The following is a 16,058-nucleotide window of genomic DNA, read 5'->3' as shown; positions in this document are numbered from 1 at the left end:
GATATGTGCAGATCTGGCCAAGATCCTTGTTTTACACAGTGGATCCATCCGGATTCGTGGGCCACAAATCCGGACAAATTCATTGTGTAAAACAAGGATCCTGGCCGGATCTACATGAATCCAGGCACGAATCCTCAAGGATTGATAGTTTTAAGTGGGTCTAAGTTATTTAATATGACTTTTTTTTAAAAAATTTGCTTTCCAATCCTAAAATGACCCTTTTATGCATTATATATACTAAAAACTGAGAGAAATATATATATATTCACGAATCGTAATTGGGAAAAAAAAATCGCAAATCCGATTTGATTCACATGCCCAAATCGGATTCATATCCTGAATCGCTAAGTGATTGGGACCTATTTAAGGCATATTTGTAGGAGCATTATGAGGTCGAGTGGTCTAATCCTTAGTCTTCTAAGCTCTAGCTATTGCTTTGATATACATTTTTAATTTTTAATTCTTTGGATTTCATATGTCTTATTTAGTTTAACTTATTTCCTTCAGCTAAAGCCTAAAATGTGCATATATACTTGTGTGATCAATGTAAACTTGTGTATGTGTTCAAAGTAGCTTCTATTTGATGAGATCGTTGTGTCTTTAAGGTTAATCCATGAATGCATGAAACAATTTTTTAATCCTTTAAAAAAATTGCATTTCTTAGGTTTCTCTATTTGTCAAATCTTTGTTGAGATCGGATGCCGAGTCCAAGTCCTATAATAATGGAGAGGAGTAATCTAGGGCTCTATAGGGTGTGAGTAACAATGACTATTGTAGGTTCTGAACACCAACAACTTAGATGGAAATAAAAAGACCGGACCCTGCTTTTGCACCTCTTGTGTAGGGTTGTACTACTTCTAAAAGGAAATTGTATAAAAGACCAAATGGTCAATGGATTGGAGGTAAGCCTCAAATGATGCTCTCTCTCTCTCTCTATCTCTATCTCTGAAAGACATGAAAGACACAAATTACAAAAGGATGAAATGCATAGCTACTCTCTTCACTTACAGGTTTCTATTATCTCTTCCATATAATCACTTATTCAAATATTCAGTCAATTTTTGTTTCAGATTGTACCATCCCAAAACCTAGCACCCTTTAATTTGGAGGCTTTTAAGACTTCCTAGGACCCAGCTTAGTGATCTCCAATGACAGGATGAATTTATACTCAGATTCTTGTTTTTTCCTCAATTTTTTGTCTGATTTCTGACAATTTCAACTCTGCCCCCGAGATCCTGGAGCAAATTCTGATGTGTAAAACCTCCAAGAATAATTTAAGGTATAGGTCAAGGTTCACCTCAACCCAAGGTAATTTGCCTTTAGGATTTGTTGTTTCTTTCCAGCTCAAAGGTGGTCAGCCTTTTGATTTTGATTCTGAATTCAGTATATAAAGGAGGACTACTCACTTCGTTTGAGGATATCATATCTATGGCAACCAATTGTGCACACATTGCATTCAAGTCACCATTTGTGAGCAAGCTTTCAGGGTGCATTCAAGGAGTTTAAACATGACAAGTAAAGATTCATTAGAGGCCCTCATCTCATTTCATTTCATGCATTTTCTTCTCAAGATCTAGCTTCTTTCTTCATCGGAGATAGTGGAGTTGGTCATCAAGGAAGGAGATCTACAATGTACATACATCAACATTGCACAAGCATTCAAGCATCAAACCCTTCATACATTTGAGCATACTTACATCTATAGATCTATGATTTGGCACTTGTACATCTATTGCATTTAAGGAGACATCCTACATTCATCATCATACATCTCCATACAACCATTCGTACATCTTTGTGGATAGCGGATTTGAATCCATCCTTAGAGATTTGGTAAGTAAGGTGAATATTTACATTTGTCTTACTTTTACATACTTTATCCTTTCAAGGTTAATTCCAAAACAAAAGCTTGACCAAGGCAAAGCACCTTTGCCTTAATAATTTGCATTTTCTTGCGTAAATGAGGATTTATGGATTTTTAGAGCGTAAACACAAGGATGTAAACTTACTGTCAAAGCTTAGGATCCTGAATTTTTGAGCAATTGAGGTACAGGTCAACCTTGGCCTCTAAATCTTGACCTGAACCTCCATCTCAACCTATACCTCCAAGTCGGCCTTGTCCTACAGCCCTTAGATTTTCTACGTTCGCAGATTCAGGCTTTCTGGTCCCATATCCAGCTCTGTTCCAGATTCCTCTCTTCTTTCACAATCAATTTCCAGATCTGAATTGGTTTCCTCTTCAAATCCTAAAGGTGAGTTAAATCTTTCTTTGTCATTTCATTGCACTTACTTTGATGTACTAGATCAAATCTATGCATGTTTTTTATTGTCATATTTGCTCCTACCTTACTTGCATTTCAATGGGCTAATCAATTCTCATTGGATGAACACATTAAGCATTATCAAAGAATCTACATTACAATAAAGGGAAATAAAACCACATAGAAAGAGATCCTTTAGCATCCACGTTTGAGAGGGCTTGGATTTTGCATTGGCACCACTACACCCATTTCGGTTATGCTAATCCAATTTCGGTTCTTTTCAGAATTATGCTTGAAGCTCCCTCTTTCTCTTTCCCTTATGTACATAAAAGGTTTATTAATCAACACCTCCCATGTACTTAATCATTTATGGTACGTTTTGGTAAACCCATCGCTTTCACGCTTCATCCCTTTCTGATATTGGTGTTAGATCTTATTTTGCATCATTGTTTGTTCACCTACATCATACATTTTGATGAACCAGCCACTTTCACACTTAATATCTTTTGATATTAGATCTTGCTTTGCATCATTGTGTGTTCATCTTCACCATACATTTTGGTGAGCACAAAATTTAAAATATCTTTATTTGCACCTTCTTGATGGAGTAGTTAGATCCTCCTTATGTAATCTCCCCTTTTCACATTATATGCATATTCTTGATTTATAGCTAGGTTTCGTATCTCTTTAGTTAGATCTAGTTTGTATTATGGTTACATCTTTAAGACATTGCTACCATGTTTCATTTCATATCTTCCTATCTTTCATCTCTTGGTGCATGCACTTTATTACTTTGAATCCCACATATAGTATTCTAGTTAGAATAATTTGTAGGCCCATGGGTTCTTTTGATCATGAACCCTCCTTTCCTAGGAATCTTTATGAAACCAACATGGGCCTTTATGAATCTAATCATATCAGGGAGAATAACACTTCTCATTCTTCACATGATGAAGATGAAACATTAAGAGTTGCCCCTTCCCAAGTTCAAAAGCTCGCTTGTGAATTTGAAAAATTGAAAAATTTTCCAGCTCAAAAACATCACAATCCTTACATCGTTGTCACTATAGAAGCCTTAAGGAAACTTGTGCATAAAGATGAACATGGTATCTCAAGCTTGAGTACAATTTCCCGTCACATTGGAATCAATGTAAAAAATTTAGTAGAAGGTGCCCATGAGATAAATTATGTTCCCCCTTCTACGAGTGTCTAAACGTCCTTGCATATTCCACTCCTATTCCTAGCATTTCCACTTATGTGCCACCTCTCATTACTATTTCAATTCAAGTTTCCAATCATACACATGTGAGTCTCCCTATCTTACTCATCCTACTCTTCCTACAATTGTTTCATGTGTTTCAGTACCTTCATCTATGCCTTCTTAGCATAGAGTTCTTTTTACATATTCCAACCCTCTTCCTGCCACTACTTCAAACATGCTTCATGCTTCATCCAACATTCCCTTTGCTTCAAACAACTTTCCTGACATATCCAATGTATCCCTTCCTATTATTTCCTCTACCAATTCCACCATTAATTGCTACCTCGAACAGTCTCTTCCTCACAACAACTTACCTCCTTGACTGAATCCAAATTCAACATTCTCATATGTGACATGGTCAGTCCTTTGTCCTTGGACATTATTCGAGTTGTTATCCCTCAAATTGTTGAGATACCTCATCTTGAGACTTTTAACGGTAAGAGTGATCCTATGGCATGTCAAAACATTTCAAACCTTGTGTAGTGATTTTGCTCGTGATTATATACTCATGGCAAGTTTCTCACTAGGACTTTTCAAGACAAAGCTTTGAAATGGTATTGTTCCCTACCTCCTTATTTCATTGATAATGCTTTGATTCAACAATTTCAAAACAATATTGGTTCCCAAATTTCTTTGACTGATTTTGTGCATTGTAGACAAGGAATTAAAGAAAAAAGTCAATGACTTTATTGGTAGATTTAAACATTCACATGCTCAGATTTCTGATCTTGTGCCTGATGTTGATATTAATTTTGTATTGGAAATTTATGTGCTTAGAGGATCTATTTCTAATTTGCAAGAAGACATTAGAAATAAGATTCTCCTTACTGAGTTTTCCTTTTTTAACAATTATGCGCAGTGCTTCATCACTATCAACTACAAGTCAGTCAGTTTGAGAGCAACACTCCAATGGCTCTTGTTATTGTTGACAAGAGTGATGTCACATCTCATCCTAACAAGTTTCATAACCCTAACAACTACATCAAAATCAACAAATCATCCAACACAATAGATGATCAAGTGGCTCCTTTGTCCTCCATTTTTAGACCTAATTGTACTTACACTCCATTATCTGAATCTTTGCATAGCGTGATGTCGAAGTTAATAAATGCTAAAAAATTTAAACTTCCTCCTATATAAACCAATTGATCCAAACAAATCTCTTCCTAGATCCTTTGATTCTAGAGTCTTTGACCAATACAACCATCAAAATGGTCATGATACTAGAAAGTGCTATTCATTGAAAAATGCTATCCAAGATTTTATTATTTCTAATGTTATAGCTGTGGATGCTGATGTTACTAAAGGAAACAAATCTGTTGCACCTCCTATCAAAAATTGCAAATCTATACTAATCATTTACCATCTCAATATACCAATACCATAGTACATCATTCTTCTTCTACTACACATTATTTATGATGATAAAGTTGAAGAAGCCAACCATGTTGTTAATCGTGTTGAGCATATCCCACTTGAACCTCAACCTCAACCTCAGCTTTGTATCACTTTTGATCTTTCTAAGACAATAAAAGCACCTGATAGTCCTCTTTAGAAGGAAATGCATTTTTTTATACTATTACTAATCATATTATGATAAGGTACATGGTATGATGATTTCGCTATGTGAAGGAGATCTTGCTATGTTGTATGATGACTTTTTAATTTTTGGATTAGTATACATGGTACAAATAATATATGTTACCCATAACATGTAGACCTTGGCTTCTTTAAATCCAATTTGAATGGCGTAGAATTTAATATTTAACCAAGAGATGAGAAAAATATCTAAGAAAATTAAACTTCCATGAGCATAAAATAATATTTGGGATAAGAAAGCATCAGAAAATCAAGAGGGAAAAAATAAGGTGAAATATGTTGGTGGAAATAAAATTATTAAATGAGCTACAGAATTAGGCATCAAGACTTATGGCTGGACCAGGTTTCAGGTGGATGTGAATCAAGGTCTTGTAGGAAATCACATAATTGACTGGAACAGGAGGGTCTAAGACTTACTTTGTTATCATAATTGAGTTTTGTTCCAAGAGGATTGTAAGCTAGGTTCATCGGAAAATTGAAAACTATACGATAGATTCTATTAATTTTTTGTAATGAGAACTTAGGCATCACTGAGGTACAGTTTATCTAATTGCATGCACTTAGATAATTTCTTGTCGTTTTAAAGACAGTAACCATTATAAATTTATGGTATGTATTATTGGAAACATGATTTCTATTTTCTGCTCTATTTGCAAAATTCTTTCCACCATATACACAGGAAGTACAGAGAATTCAAATAAATTTGTAGGAACATAGATGGAAAAAATATACATATAAAAAGAAGCACCAGTTAGAATCAAACCTCAGATTTCCAAGATTCCGAAGCTTTTTTCAGTTGTTCAGCAAGTTCCTCCCTTTTCTGAAGACCTGAATGGTAAAGGCATTATTAAAATTACAATAATAGAGATAGCTAAATTTTCAACAATGATTCACACACACTTCAAATACTTGGAACTAAAAACCTATCTTCCAAGACACAGTGGCACTGGGAAATACAGATGATAAATAGCACAATTGAAAAACTGGAGTACGAGGGTTAGAGGCCTGGATTGATTGGCAAGAGCTTCTTATAGTAAAGCACAAGGTTAGGTTCAGTCTACCCCTAGCCACGTGGTACTGGAGAACATGCCACACCAGCCTCACTGGTCACTTTAAAAATAGTTTATCAAACACACTGCAGCTTACAGGGATGCTATACCCAATTCCTGCAGTCTAAAAAAATAAGTCTGAAGTACAACGTGGAATCAAAGAATAATACAGAGACAACTGCTGCATCACAATCCATCATGTAATTTTTGTGGTCTTAAGTTATTAAGGAGTTTGATTTTCTTTTAAGTCAATTAACATAGCATTGGTCCTGGAAGATAAGATACTCATCGACCATATGTACACTATATTGAAGGATGGAATGCAAAAACCACAGAAGTGTGCAAAGGGTTCATTGAAAAAAAAAATTGAGATTCTGTTATAGCCATACTCATAGTTAACTGAATGTCAGACAGTTCAGTGGTTGACGTGTAATTTCATAGGATATTTCCGAGTACTTTACCAGATGAAATCTTTGAATTGTAATATTGTATATTTGATGCTCTTTGCTACCAAAATTAATATATCTGGAAAGTAATGCTTCCTACAGATATATATTGTCATCTACATCATGTCTGACCCCAATGCTATCCTAGGTAAAAAATTAAAATCTAGGTTACCGGTTCGAGTTCAGTTCCAAGTTCGAAGTCCAAGATTCAGATCACAAGTTCATCAAAATTTTGGAAAGGGGTTTGGGTTTGTTAGTACAAAAACATGTAAGATATATATATATGAAGCATGAGTTAAAATGAGAATGTAGCATAGTAGCATAAACACATTTAAACAACAAAAACACGATAAACTTGTAATCATAGTGGTCATACCATCAGATAGTTCAACAACAAAGATTCAAAATATTAAAAATAAATCATAGCATCAAGTTCAAGTATCATGGTTTCACGTTCATTGTTCAACTAATGAAATAAAAATCTATTAATATTCTAAGTTCTTCAATCTTCATCTTCTTCTTCATATTCATCTTCATCTTTTTCTTCTTCATCTTCATCTTCTTCTTCTCTGGCATTCGTTGACTCAGCAATAGAGCTATGGCCAATGGGATCAGCAGCAGCAACAATGGTATTAGCATCAAATTCTTCAAAAGATGACAATGACAATGAGAGGCCACTAAAAGCATTTCATAGCAACCTTTTAGGCTTATGGACACCAAAAACTTATTAAATTTGCAAAAAAAACTCTTTATTGCTTAGTTGTCAATTCGTGAAACAAATCCGATTCGGGTACGCAAATCGGATCCATGGATTCGAGATTTTTTTTCCCAATACTGATCCGTGGAGGATTTGTGTGTGTGTGTGTGTGTGTGCATATGCATTATAAATTTTATGTACTAAAAAATAAGAGAAATATACATAATTCTAAAACTAAATCATTTCATAGTATGAATATATGATTCTAGTATGCATCTATGAATCTAGTATACTTGATAATCGATCTATTTTTACGATTATACAGAAAATCAGCACATTCACATTTATGATTTTATGTTTTTGTGCCTTGTATTGCCACGGATTCGTGCTGGATCCTCAGGCTGAGGCTCGGATCCTGCCCGATCCTCAAAGATCCAAGCACGAATCTGGATCCGGCCTGTCTAGGACAAATCTGGCTACTAAGCTTTAGTCTGCAGAACCCAGGAAGCACGTGGTTTGAACTGGGTTCAAACTTGGTTCGATATTTTTGGCCTGGTTCGCACACATTCGAACTAGATCAAACCAGCAGGTAAAAATTGGAACCCTGCCCAAACCGGACTGCAAACCAGACCCGAACTTCAAACTAGTTCAAACTTCTGCATGTCCGGGGGGTCCAGGGATGAACCATGGTAACTTAGATTAAAATCCATGACTAAACTATTGAAAATCATATTTAAGGTACTGAAATAAAAAGTGGAAACTCCCTTGGAGCATGGAAGCTGTGAATCCTTCCATTTTGAAATGTACTGCATCCTTCTAATGCATTCACCTTAAAGACCCACACAATGAGTTGGTTCATTAGAATGGATAAAAGCTCTATTTTGTTGAGAATCTAGGGCTGCTCTAGATTATCAATTATGGAACCAATTCATCAATTAGTAATATCACAGTGCAAATTGAGTTACAATTACCCATTAGACTTGCCAAGTGAAGTCAAAATGAACCACCAACTTGAGGTGTATTCTTTTCTGCCACATCCCTGAAAGCCCAAAGGTATCTAAGGGAATTCAGCACACAATGAATGTGGGCACTCAACTTTCCTAGATTTAGACAACTACCATGCCTCTTTTGAGCATATTCAAAATTAAGCTAACAAGTTGACATTTGACAAGACTAACATGGGCCAGATGTGTCTCTTTTTAGGGTAGTTTTTAACAATTTCGAGCCAATGTTGGCACCCAAATTGACTATGTACAATTGTGCTTGATTGGCCTTGTTATCCCATCATAGATAACCAATCTGAGATGTTTCTTAATGGGTGTCCCCTGATTAAACTTTGCATGTGTTGCTCTTGTCACGACCACACCAGATTTAGGTTAGCAGTCCTTAAACTAATACAAATCACAGTCCTTAGAACTTAGAGGCAATAAAACTTACTAAGACAGCATAAATACAAATATTTCCCAAGTGACAAATCCCAAGGACACCAAGGGTAAAACATACAAATTCAGAAATTGGCTGACCAAAGGAGTATAGTAAAAAGCATACCCAAACAACACATGAAGCAAGAGGGGATGTGTCCCTTGCAAAGTGATTTTGTTTATGGAAAGAAGCGACCCTTAACCCAAATATTGTTTATAAAAGGAAGTGACCCTCCACTGAAAATTAAAGATATAAAAGGAAGCTCCATTCATTTGGGAAAGATATCCATGAGGGATAAAGGTACCGAATGATCAATGAAGATAAAAAGGAACAGAGTGGAACAGAATGGAACTCGGAGCTGATCATATATTAGCGGCAGTACTGATTAAGGGATAAAGCTAATAGATTAGTAGAAATATAGAACTATGCATGTGTTACTGTTATTGGGATGCTTGCAGAAATTACTGAATAATCTCAATACTCTTTCAAATATAAATCATGCAAAGGAAGATTTGTATGATAATCTGTTTCAAATTTAGAGAAATGGATTGCAAACCAAAAACATTGATCAACCTTTCGGGTTCACGAGACCCAAGTACACCACACCAAGATGATTGTTATCTTGATGGGCCAAGGGGTTTCATGTGCCCTTGGGCTTGATGTACCATCATGCACGCCACATCAAGGGTTAAGCCTCATGGGTTGGGATGATTGTTATTGCTCGTGTTCTTGATCGAGTATGGATACCTTCAAGGTAAATCAAAGGATGGAAGGGAAGCCCACCTTCCATGCTTTCAGAGTACAGAGGTGGCCAACCTTGCAATTGCGGTTTGCAAATGTTTCAATGTATCCCTAATGAGACTATTATAGGAACCTACTTTGAAAAGACAATGACTTATTGGATTTTGATATGAATGATGTTTTTGGATATTGTGGTGTTTGCTAATGATTACAATGGTAGATAATATTATGGCTTATGATTTAATGTCGATTTCCAGTGACTAAAATTGAGTGTAGGGCCTAGACCAGAATCTCTCTTATAGGATGCATTTCAATCAGTAAATTTATATTCTTAAACTTTCTTTGTTTCTTTTGTAATTGAATTTGTGGTTTTAGGTCATAATATAGTAATATCCCAAAAAAGGACATTACAATTCCCCCTTGTCCACCACATGGCTAACATGTGTTAAAAATTGTAAACATCTTAAATATTCTTAGTCTAGTCTTTTATAGTTCAATTTTCTAAGTGTGTTTAATGTCAAAGTTTCAAAGTTTCCCTTCTTGGTATGCCTTTCTTCCATACTCTACCTTGTTACACCATCCATGTCAAGAAATGGACTTTACACTCCCAACATGCCTTTCAACTACTGCCCACTTTCATCCCTTTTCCCTATTACAATTTCATTAATCTCCTTCCCAAGATCCATTTCCTCCGACCCCCACTCTTGCCCCTTGCCTTTATCAAAGCTTCAGATCATCTTACTTGCATGATAACGCTCCAAACTTAAACTCCCTAATTCTTACAATGAGTTACCTTTCAAAGTTGTAAAACTTGATCATCCCTTTACCTGAGTAACTTCTCCTTGGTATACTTCTAATTCGGACCAAATACTTATTATCCAACTACCTACACCTTGAAACAATTTCTAAAGTTAATACAACCCTCAAAAGAAGCAAAGAAAAACAGGATGTCTCATTTTAACAAGTTTGGATTTTCATTAAAGAGTACCAATGGAGAGAGAAAACAACAGTCATAAAAAGGCACTAGGGCATCAAATTCGCAACATTTGAGATAACTAGTGGCTTGTAGGGGATGACTAGCCACCCCCAAGATTATTTGCAGATGCCTAAACGTCCCCTAGCCATGTCGAGGACAGCTAATCATCCCTTTACCAATAAAGGACATTTTGAAAATGTTTCAAGATGCAACAAAGGCCGTTTCTTAGTTGTCCCCACAACCTTGCAAGGTCACTTACAAGAAGCAAGGGCAAAAAGGCTAGGGGCACATCTTGAAGAAGCACTATTATTACCTCCTTTATTCCTCGAGTCGTAATCAAAGAAGCAATTAATATCGTTAGCTCCTTTCATTGATTTGGGCATTTTTGAGAAATTTATAACAGAAATGGCAATCTCAAAATGAAGATCCTCAATGGAACAAGAATCTACTGAAGCATCCTTTATTAATCCATTACTACCAACATATTTAACTTATAAACCACTCTCACATGCCAATGGTTCAATGTCCTAAATGTTTTAGAAGATTGATAGGTCTTTCTTGGACATCACTAGAAATCACTGGAATATATTCTTCAATTATTAAATCTTTATCTTCGTTATTAGAATATTTTCTTCAATTATTCAATTGTTAACTTCAATTGCAACATTGATTTCTCCTTAATTTCATTTAAACAGAAGTTTTTGTCATGTCCCCTACTTGAAATTGTCATCAAAATTAGATGTTAGCCATTATAATTTTTTGTCCCAAAGTGGTTAACCCAAGTCTTTATGGGGATCGTGGAGATTATTTGGTGTTTATTGCCATCACATATGCTAAAACCGCCAAATTAAGATAATACGGAGTTTACTATATTTTCGGATGACACTAATGTGCTAAGGGTGATCTAAATTTTGTCCTTAGTGGAGAACTGAGTTGGACAGCCACGTATGCTCCTGGGCACAATGTTTCCTTGCTCACCTTGTATGCGTAGTTTTGCAACGGCACAACATGAACAGTCAAGTGTTATGGTTGCTGGGATCACGCAGAGTATTTGGAAGAAATGAAGTTGTAGATGGAAGGAGGGAAAAAGGAACAACAGAGATTGACTTGTGAAAAAACTGAGCGGGAATCCATGGGTTGGGAATACCGAGTTTGAAGGGTTGGGAGGACATAGCTCCTCATAGTCTTGGGACTGGCAAGACAGATTTTTATTGAGTCGGAGATAGTATGAAAGGCGTTTGGCATAAGGAGAATGCCAGGTTCAAACAGTTTATAGAAGGAAAAACTTTCATTGAGAATACTAGACTTGCAAGTTGGTTGTGTTTAGCAGTGGAGACGTTGGGAAGTCTGGTCATATGACAGAGTAACCAACCCATATGTAAAGGAAGAAACACGGGGTTGGGAAATGGTAGATATGATTAAAATGGTCGGATGTTGTGAATACACTTTCCATAGATTGGAGACATTCAACTAAGTCAGCAGGGGATAGGAAGGAAGAGTCTACAAACTCAGACCAACGGGAATCATATTACAAGATTCTACAATCGACACACACTAGGAATATCATTGCAACAGGAAATTTTACCCCTTCTACTTGATTCAACAGCACAACAAACACAGACCTGCAGGTTAGTAGCAATTACTAATTCAATTGTAATTTTCTTAAGTATATGATGAATGAGCTATTTTAATTTGAGTTGTCGATATCTTGTTGTTGAGTTCATGTTTCCATTTTATTTTTTGTAAAATGTTGCAAAATACTTCTTCAACCAATCTTGTCTGTTGAGCCAAACAACAAACAATTTTTTGGCAACGAATTATGATAACAGTACCGCAGAGTTTACAGCTAGCAGCCAACCAAACTGAGTGGGTCATTTCAATGGTATCAGGGCAATGAACCTTGTCATCCTTGTGGGTAAAATGGTACCAACCAGTGGAAAATGATATGACAGATTGGAGTGTGCAGCCCTTGACACACCATTACAACTTGAGGACAACTACAGTACTTTTAAATGCAAGTCACGAAGAACAATTTGTTGCAGTTGAACAGGGTGTTGACAACATGGGTGACAGGAATGCTAGGGATCCAGGTGATGACAGATTTCTGCAGTTATTGGATACCATAGCACAAGGACAGCAATTAGCTGAACAAAGGGCACATGAACAGAATCAACAAATGGTTGTTTTAATTCAAATGATGGCTAAACAGATGGGCATTAATGTGAATGCAGGTGGAAATAATAATGGAAATGAAGGAGGGAATAATGAAGGAAATAATGGCAGAAATAATGGAGGAAATAATGGTAAAAATAATGGTGGAAATCTAAGTCACAAGGTTCGAATTCGAATTCGAGTTCGGCAACTATAAAATTCGAATGAAGTTCGGGAAAGAGTAAAAATTCGGAAAAAAATTCGAATTAAATTCGCCTTATACAATTTTAATTATTTTCTAGATGTATGTAATATATCTTATCAATTATCAAAATAGTAAAAATTGCTAAATAGATCTCACAACTTCATAAGCCTGATGAGGCATTTATTAAGTACAAAACATAAGAAACATGTGAAATCACAATAGCAAAGATATTTTCAATCAAAAGTCAAGACTTCATAGCTTCAAGAAAGCTCGAAGTCATCAAGAGCACTTGGCTCAGATGGTGTAGTATCATCATCAGTATCACTACCCAATTCTTCCTCAAAAAAGTCAGGCTCATTTGCGTCTGGTACTGCTATGTCTTCCAAAGTCTGTTGTTGTGAAGATGACTCATTTGTTGATTTGTTCATAAGCAATTTTAAATTGCTACGAACATAGACAAGATCTCCCAACTTTCCAGACAACAACTTGTTCCTCTTTTTGGAATGGATGTGGTCAAAGCAACTCCAATTTCTCTCACAAGCTGATGAACTTGCTCCTTGACTCAAAATTCGAATGGCAAATCACTGAAGTTCAGGAGTTTCTGCCCCATAGCTCATCCACCATCTATAACTAGGTACCTCATCTCGTGTCATATCATATTTGGCTGCTGCTATTCCAAACATCCCTTCCGCTTTTCTGTATTTCCAACATTGTTCTCTAATTAGAGATGCAATTGTTGGATCTAGTTCAAATCTACTAATGGCTTCATAAAACCCTGCCATAATTTCAGCATCACCTTGTCTATCAATGTGAAACAGTTTAGGCTCCAAATAGCAAGCTGCTGCATGTAAAGGAGTGTGCATCATTTTCCATCTTGAATCAACAGTCTCCCATATCTCTATGTACTCTGCTTCCACATTATTTAGTGCTCTCTGAATAGCTTCCTTGCAACGGTCCATGCTTTCATAAAGCATTCCAAGGCAAGGAGTGTCACCATCAACCATGCGGAGCACGTCAACAATTGGACTACATATATTTAAAACCTTTGCCCCACTTTCCCAAAAGCTACTATTTAAAACAATTTGCTCTATCATCTTCCCCTTACCACTTTTTGAGAGAGTTGAATTTTCCCACTCATTGGAACAAATTACAGATCTTAAAGCCGCTTTCTCTTCAACCACTCTTCTCAAAGTGATATAAAATGAAGCAAATCTTGTATCACAAGGCCTCAACAACTCTCTAGATGCATGTTGCCTGTAAAGGCTCAATGTGAGACGATGATTTCGTATGAAATTCGCAACTTCTCTTCCTCTATGAATTACTTCATGTATCCAAGGGAATTTTGCCAAATCATGAAGCAACAAATCCAAACAATGAGCTGCACATGGACTCCAATAAATTTTTGGGTACTTCTCTACAATCAGCTTGCCAGCTCCCACACAATTTGCTGCACTATCAGTAACCACTTGAACGACATTTGCAACCCCTACTTCAAGAATTGCTTCCTCTAATATCTGAAATATATATTCAGAAGTTTTTTTATGATTCATAGTGTCAATAACCTTCAAGAATACAACACCTTCAGGACAAGACACTAAAACATTAATCAATGGTCTTTGACAGATATCCGACCATCCATCACTCAATATAGTGCACCCTGTTACCTTCCAAGAGGCTTTGACCACATCTAATTTATCAGTCACTCTATCTTTTGACCTCTCTAAGAGAGTTGTTCTCAAAGCCTCAGAAGAAGGAGGTATGTACCCTTTGCCAAACTCTCCAGCCTTTTGAAATACAACACGATAAAGTGGATTTCTAGCTACATTGAAAGGAATTGCACTAGTATAGAATAAATCAGCTAGTAAATCATCAACTACTTGTTTCTCACATGGTTTCCAAAAGCTATTCAGAGTTCCACTCTCTTTTGTTGCCTTTACAACCTGAGGTAGACATGAAGATGATGGTATAGTTGATGTGAATCTAGAGATGTCTTCAATTCTTTGTTTCTTTTGTGCCTTCTTCATCTTTTGAGCAATAGAAGACGAATGCTCTTTCTCTAAAATCGCCCTAAGCTCTTGGGTCACACCTGGACATGCAGTAACACCCACACCTTTACCTGCTGTAATACCAAGCAAGTGATCCATGACCCTTGTTAAACTTCCAGTAATAACTTTCGGACACAAGTTACACTGAGCTTTATTAGGACCGTTTTGAGTCACATGTTTCCACGCCTCCGAAGTTGATTTGTGGGGAGCCATATTACAATCTATAAAATAAAAAACAAAATAATATGTTATTATTTCAAACTTTAAAACAAAATAATTCAATAAATAATTTTAAAATGTTAATTTAGAATTAAACATGTTAAAGTTCAACTTTTTACACTAATAATTATATTATTTAAAAATTGAAATATACATTTACTAAACATAATATAATATATCTATTTATTTATTAAATTATAATAAAAATTATAAACTTACAAAGCAAAATAAAGTAAACATATTAATATATATCTAATCGACTCTAAACTCTAATATTTTAAAAGTTTTCCAAATTATGTTAATTACAAATTAATATATCACTATTTTAAGTCAATTTTAAAAAATAAATCAAACATTGAATTAACTATTACAAAATAGATTACAAAGAATTATAAAAAGATTAAATTTTTTATAAACTATATAAAATGAAATAAATTTTTTCTACAAATTGTATTAATAAAAAACTATATAAAATGAAATAATTTTTTTATACAAATTATATTAATAAAAAATTATATACAAATTTTATATCTAAAAACTATATTAAAAAAACAAAACTAAATATAAACTTAATACCTATTAAAAATAAAAACTTATACATATTATTACAAAGTTATAAATCTACAAATATAACTGGATCATCATCATATTATTACAAATAACAAGTTACAACTATTGAAATCGCGAAAAACAAATTTATCGCAGGATGTTCACCCACGCGGGCACGACAAGGGTTCGAACGTTCACCCAGGCGGGCACGAGCGGGGTTCAGATGTTCACCCAGGCCAGGAGAGGGAAAATGTGATGAAGGCAGGACGCAGGAGAGAAAAAATGCCGCTGGACTTACGTTTCAGAAAACGCAGCCTCAACAAACTCCTTATTTGCATTGGATTTTCTTCTTATTCGCATCGGATTTTATAGACGTTTTTGCTCGACAATACCCTACAAACTCTGCCAGCAATTTCTAAATTTACTTGACGAAGTCC

At 35.5% G+C, this 16,058-nt stretch overlaps 1 protein-coding gene across 1 annotated transcript in view; it reads right to left on the bottom strand.

Moving 5' to 3' along the window:
• The window catches only part of LOC149573077 (UvrABC system C protein), a 42,851-nt gene that overhangs the window by 4,913 nt on the left and 21,880 nt on the right, over positions 1-16,058 (bottom strand). Inside the window, exon 3 of the mRNA XM_089814255.1 lies at positions 5,885-5,949. Within this exon, the coding sequence (XP_089670381.1) occupies positions 5,885-5,949 (65 nt within the window). The remainder of the gene's footprint in view (positions 1-5,884; positions 5,950-16,058) is intronic.

The sequence above is a fragment of the Cupressus sempervirens genome, chromosome 2 (assembly GCF_028749045.1).
Source record: "Cupressus sempervirens isolate cs-2001-9-10 chromosome 2, ASM2874904v1, whole genome shotgun sequence".
Taxonomy (NCBI): Eukaryota; Viridiplantae; Streptophyta; class Pinopsida; order Cupressales; family Cupressaceae; genus Cupressus; species Cupressus sempervirens.
This window is presented reverse-complemented; position numbering and strand designations above follow the sequence as displayed.